This window comes from Panthera uncia (assembly GCF_023721935.1).
Source record: "Panthera uncia isolate 11264 chromosome B3 unlocalized genomic scaffold, Puncia_PCG_1.0 HiC_scaffold_1, whole genome shotgun sequence".
Lineage (NCBI taxonomy): Eukaryota > Metazoa > Chordata > Mammalia > Carnivora > Felidae > Panthera > Panthera uncia.
The window spans coordinates 75,546,675-75,553,471 of NW_026057582.1; the positions used below are offsets into that span (position 1 = coordinate 75,546,675).

The 6,797-nt window shown below is 40.4% G+C and overlaps 1 protein-coding gene across 1 annotated transcript; it reads right to left on the reverse strand.

Annotated features, from left to right (window-relative positions):
• Positions 1-5,193: 5,193 nt before the first annotated feature.
• LOC125909761 (olfactory receptor 4F3/4F16/4F29-like) lies at positions 5,194-6,267 on the reverse strand. The gene has a single exon (XM_049613224.1). It carries the CDS (start codon positions 6,154-6,156, stop codon positions 5,194-5,196), a length of 963 nt encoding a protein of 320 aa, XP_049469181.1. The 5' UTR covers positions 6,157-6,267.
• Positions 6,268-6,797: the final 530 nt, after the last annotated feature.

The following is a 6,797-nucleotide window of genomic DNA, read 5'->3' on the forward strand; positions in this document are numbered from 1 at the left end:
AGTTTATCTTTCCTCAAAAATGATAGCAGAAATAGTTGCTGTACAGTATTTGCCCCTTCCAGCATCTTGGTAGTCTTGGGGCATCTGTTGATTGTTCCCTTCGGAACAGATCACACTTTCCTCATTCTTATGTGTCAAGTCATATTAGATTGTATCTCAGACATTTTGAATATTAAGTTGTGACATTCTGGGTAATGTGGAATCCTCTGGAGAACTGTTTGTTGCTGTTTGCTTCTTTTAGGAGGCAATAAATTGGATTCAGACCAGAAGTGCTGCTGTACCTTCAAATGGTAGGAGATCCAGTGTCAGCTCCGCTTTCAAAGCCTTAGCTATGCTGTTTTGAGTATGCCTCACTCATGGGACACCCATTGGTTTGCCTGGAATTCTGGAAGTAGTTTGTACCATAGATAAGTTCTCAAGGGTCTTGTTATCCTATTTTCGATAGGTCTCACATGTGCACAGCTCAGAAACCAGCACAGGATGTGTACTGCTGCATACACTGAATTAGTGGAACTCTCTCTCCGGGTTGTTCATCTCCAAGAATCTTCCCACACTTTTTGAATTGCAGGGCCTATTTTCATCAGCTGACCAGAAATATGGGGTTTCTCTTAGAGTGTCAGCTGCTTCAATTCGGCTGAGCTGCAACTCCATAACTGGGTCCTTTCCTTGGGTAAGGCAGCAAGATAAAAGAGGCAGAAAAAATATGGAAAACTTATTTCACACTCTTCAGACCACAGGGGCTCTCCCTCAGTTCCCTTTTCCAAAAGGATGTGGTATCATCCCTCAGAATTTGAGCTGTCTGCGACACTGTCACTGCTCTGTAACAAGAGCTGCCTTGGATGGGCAAACAGAGAAAAGAGAGGGAAAGAAAGAAAAAAAAAGTATTTCCCTTATACTCACCAGTTTGCAGGGACCACTTTTCACAGTTCCCTGGCCAGAAGTCTCGATTTTCACTTAACGTATTTTCTGCCTGTATCATACCAACCATAGCTCTGCATTGGGGATCTGTTATTAGTGATAAGCCATGAGAGAAAATATCCAAAAAACCTCACCTGCCCATGGGTTGCTTCTTCAAGGCTAATTCCCCTCTACAAAACACCAGATGTTCTTTACTTTTTTTCCTTGTCTCAGGTGCTTAATTTGCATTTTTGCAAGACTGTTTAGATCTAAATAATGGGAAAAATAGGCTGTGCTGAGCTTATTATATTCGGACACCACAATGGATTCTTACAAAACACTATTAAAAAATTATACATTTCTATTTGGCCAATTTCTCTAATTAGAACTCATCTAGATTTTTGGATAAGGAATACACACATGCATACACACACACACACACACACACACACACACACACACACACACACACACTGGAATATTACACAGCTATAAAAAAGGATGAGATCTTACCATATGCAACAACATGGATGGATTTGAGCATATTATGCTAAGTGAAATAATTCAAACAAAGACAAATATCATATGATTTCACTCATATGTGGAATCTAAAAATCAAAACAAATGGATGAGGAGAGGAAGATGGCAGCAGAGGAGGAGGACCATAGGTTCACGTCATCTCATGAACACAACCAAATAACTATCAAACCATCCAAAATATCCCAGAAATGAACCTCAATACTGACAGAACAAACGCTTCAACTAAAAGGAGACAAGAGGACATATCGAAACAAGTGTGAAGTGCAGAGAAATGGTTCAGGAAAGAAGAAACAGATCACGGGGGCTGGAGAGGGAGAGAGCCATGGCCACAGAGAAGGGTGAGAGAAAGAGGAGTACATAGGGGAACACACAAGCAGAATGTTTCTCCAAAGCCATTGGCCTCAAAAATGAGAGGGGCTGGATCTTGTGAGTTCTTGCAACCAGTGTCTTAAAGCTTGATGTTTTAAAGGTCTGGGGCGTGGCTAAGATACAGACTGGAGGCCACTGCACTGCTCCTGCACAGCAGGCATGTCCCCTGGGGGCAGACAACATGCAAACAGTTATCTAAGGAGTGCCTTGGGCACACAGTGTAGAGATTATTTGATCTTCTTGGACCATGTCCCTGAGGGGCAGCATTCAGAGACACCTCTCCAGGAATAAGGAAGCTGGCTGGTGCCATTTCCCTCCCCCACCCCTCAGCATAAACACAGAGCCACCTGTGCACAGCAGCACAGTGCCAACACTGGGTGCCTAACTTGCTTACGCTAGGCCTCACTCCCCTGCACACTGGTGGCACTGCCCTTCTCAGTCAAACCTGCCTTAGTCCCAACAGGCTCCTACCCCAGAGGACCAGCACAAATCACTGCCCAAACCATGTATCCCAACCAGACATGTCTGCAAGACCTCAGTTCTGGTAGAGGTGATGTCAGGTCTCATGTCACAAGCAGACCAGAGCACACCTAGTTGAAACTCCCCACATTCAGGCGAGGGACCAAATACTTCTCACAGCAGGCAAGGAGAGCCACGGCAGATGAGTGGCCTGAAGGACACAACAGTCCAAACACAACAGCAAAGCACACACAGCACACACCAGAGACACTCCCTGAAGCACCAGGCCATGGGCACTATATGACTTCTTCCTCAGAAGTCCATTACTTTCAGGAGCAGGAGACATAACTGTTTTTTCTAACACAGAGAATAAGGCAAAGTCTTAGACAAATTCAAAAACAGAGGAATTTATCCCAAATGAAAGAACAAGATAAGGCCACTGCCAAAGAAGTAAGTGAAACAGATATAAGTAACATGCCTGATGGAGAATTTAAAGCAACAATCATAAGGATACTCACTGGGCTTGAGAAAAGAGTGGAAGACTTCAGGGAGACCCTTACCACTGAGATAAAAGAGTGTTTAAAAAATCAATCAGAGGGACGCCTGGGTGACTCAGTCAGTTAAGCATCTGACTTTGGCTCAGGTCATGATCTCACTGTTGGTGGTTTGAGCCCCGCGTCAGGCTCTGTGCTGACAGCTCAGAGCCTGGAGCCTACTTCGGATTGTGTGTCTCCCTCTCTCTCTATCCCTCCCTGACTAGTGCTCTGTCTCTGTCTCTCAAAAATAATAAAAATGTAAAAAAAAACAAAAAAATTTTTTAAATCAATCAGAGATGAAGAATGCAATACAGGAGACTGGAAACACGTGTGATGCAATGAAAAGCAGTCTGAAAGAAGCTGAGGAATGATTTAGTGACCTGGCAGACAATGAAAAAAAAACTAATGAGGCTGAACAAAAGAGAGAAAAAGGAATTATACAAAATGAGAATAGACTTAAACTCAGTCACTCTATCAAACATAAAAATATTCATATTATAGAAGTAACAGAAGAAGAACAGAACAAAAAGGGGGCAGGAAATTTATTTCAAGAAATAATAGAAAACTTCTCTAATCTGGAGAAGGAAACAGACATTCAAGTCCAGGAGGCATAGCAAACTCTCCACCAACAAAATCAACACAGGCCAACACCAAGATATACTGTCACTTCGTTTGCAAAATGTAGTGATGAAACAATCTGAAAAGCAACAAAAGAAGTCCTTAACTTATAAGGGAAAACCCGTAAGGCTTTGGAGATTCCTCAATAGAAACTTGGTAAGCCAGAGGAAGTGACATGATATATTCAATGTACTGAATGGAAAAATCTGCAGCCAAGATTATTCTATCAGGCAAGGCTATGAGTCAGAGTCAAAGGAGAAATAAAGGGATTCCAAGACAAAAACTAAAGGAGTTTGTGACCACTAAGCCAACCCTACAAGAATCGCAAAATTTTAAAATAAAATACTCACAAATTGAATCCAACAATATATTAAAAAATCATTCACCACAATCCAGTGGGATTTATTCCTAAATTACAAGGGAGATTGAATATTTGTAAATCGATCAACATGATATCCCACATTAATAAAAGGAAGGAGAAGAACAGTATGATCATTTCAATTGATGCAGAAAAAAACATTATCCATTCACGGTAAAATCCCTCAACAAAATAGGATTGCAGGCAACATACCTCAAAAGAATAAAGACCATACATAAAAATCCACAGCTAATAAGGGAAAAAACTCAGAGCTTTTCCTCTACAATCAGGAACACAAAGGGATGCCCACACTCATCACTGTTATTCAACATTGTACCGGAAGTCCTAGCCACAGCAATAAGAGAGCAAATATTGCTGTGTTGTGTACCTGAAATTAATGTACCATTGTGTGTCACCTACACTCAAAAATTTTTTTAAACAATTTAATTAAAATAAAGCAAATTAAATTACATAATTTAATATATATATAATTTTCTAGGACATATATTTTGGCATGCTTCCATGAATTCCTAGACACAATTCCAGATACAGGGTAAGCACAAGTCCATATATGTAGTAAGAAAAAAAAATAACTTTAGAGGACATATGAATAAAGCAAAGAATGAATTATTGGTTCATGAATGTGCATATGTATGTGATCAAAAGAAAATCAGAGAATGTCATCAGTTTATGCTTTTCAAACTTGTTCCCACAAAGGTTTGTATCACCAATAGAAAAAATATTGAGTGATCACGAAGCAATTATCTAAGAGAAAGATTAGTGAGAAAGGGTCATGAAGGCAGAATGCTATCAAGTAGGAGAGATTAGTAGCCCTGCAGTCTGCAATCAGATTGTTTTTAAATACTTGAAGAACAATCTGAATGCAAAATTTTCCAGCTAAACAACATAACTATGCCCTCCAAATCATAAAAAGTTGAGAGATTATAATAGAACTGAAAAACCTGGATTAGGTATGTACATTTTCCAACTCACAAGAAATAAGCAAAAGAGCCATTATTGGTAATAGTGGAGACTATCAATCACCAGTGAATAATTAGCATCTTGGTTACCTCAAGAGGTAGATCATAAGAAAACATATGGATAAATTGAAAAACAAATGATAAACTGAAAACGTGACTTTTAAACAAAGTATGAGCAAATATACTTAAATTTCTTAAGTATTTAAATAGTGAAGCCAAGAAAAGATTTCAAGTAGCATATACATGTGCAACTCCATGTGAATCAACCTGTTTTGAATTAAGGTTTATCTCTCTAGGTCTTCATTATCTAAGGGAAGAAGAGCATTTCTAAGAGTGTGGTAACATTAAAATCAATTGCAGAACCACTAAAGAAACCAATTCTACAATTTCAGATACCAGCTACACAATGATCAGGATAAAAATCTTACACCATTTTTTATGAAATCATCCTAAAAATCATTAATGGTCTGAAAGTTCTCTTCACTGCTGCCTTCATCTCTTTATTCCTGAACGTGTAGATTACTGGATTCAGAAAAGGAGTGATGACTGCATCAGACAGGGCAAGAAATTTGTCCATCTGGGAACTGGGATGTGGCCATGTATAGACAAACATGGTTGGACCGAAAAACAAAAGGACCACTGTGATGTGAGCTGACAGGGTGGAAACGGCCTTTGATGAGCCACCGGAGGAATGTTTCCGAACAGAAAACAGGATAAAGACGTAGGAGATGAGGAGTATCAAGAAGGAACCCACACAGATAAACCCACTGTTAACAGTGACCATGAACTGCAATCTGTACGTATCTGTACAGGCCAGTCTGAGGAGCCGAGGAAGGTCACAGTAAAAGCTGTCCAATACATTAGGACCGCAGAAGGGCAAATTAACAATGAATGCTAGTTGGAACAGTGAGTGACTGACACCAAGGGCCCAGGCAGCAGCCAGAAACAAAATGCACACTCGTGGGCTCATGATGGTCAAGTAGTGGAGAGGCTTGCAGATGGCAACATATCTGTCAAAGGCCATGGCGATGAGCAGCACCATCTCCACACCACCAATGACGTGGATGAAGAAGATCTGGGTGATGCAGCCTCCAAAGGAGATGACTTTGTGCTTTCTGAAAAGGTCATAAATCATCTTGGGTGAGGTGGCAGAGCAGGCTCCCAAGTCAATGAAAGAGAGATTGGCCAGTAGGAAGTACATGGGGGAATGCAAGTGAGGATCAACGGTCACAGAGAACACAATGAGGATGTTTCCGGTCATGCTTGCCACATAGAGCACAGAGGAGAACACCAGGAGGAGAAGCTGGATCTCCACTGAATGAGTTAGTCCCAGAAACACAAACTCAGACACAACCGAGTGATTCCCTCCATCCATTGATCCAGCCAACTGGGCTGCCATTGAAATGAGAACTATGAATGTGACAAAGAAATTGTGATGATCAGGAATGATACCGGTATTAACAATTTACGTTGCATTACAGAAGAGAACTACCTGGTAATCCAATGCTTCACACTTCATAAGTAATGATGATAATGATGATGACATAAGCACAACTCAGGAGATTATAAGTGGAACTGTCAGGAAAATCTCTCAGAGCCTAAAATTAATAGGAGAAGTAGGCAAGAAGAAAAGCTTCACGGGGGCCTGCAGCAAGAAACAGAATGTACAATCAAGACAGTATATTTACTTACAAAAGAAAAAGAGGCAGTAGGTGGAAATAAATTTATTTAATTATGCACAAAGGGAAATTCAACAATTATACAAATTATATCTGACCTTACTTTCCCATGTCAACACACTTAATCTCCCTTTTATGATCATTTTCAATTACACTCAGAGAGTAGGGTTGTGGGGAAACTGATTAATCAACGGATCGGCATCTAGGAGTGAAAGTCTTCTGAAACATGAGATGGCAATGAATTAAGGAGAAATGCACGTAGACAAGGATGTAGATGGAGATTAGGGACAATGAAACGGGGGAAGAAGAAAGCACCACAACCAGGCAAGAGTAGTAAAACAGGGAGAAATGGACCTTAACA

Bases quoted from the DNA above. Each gene is read 5' to 3' on its own strand.
- LOC125909761 (XM_049613224.1), bottom strand. From the start codon at position 6,156: ATGGCAGCCCAGTTGGCTGGATCAATGGATGGAGGGAATCACTCGGTT.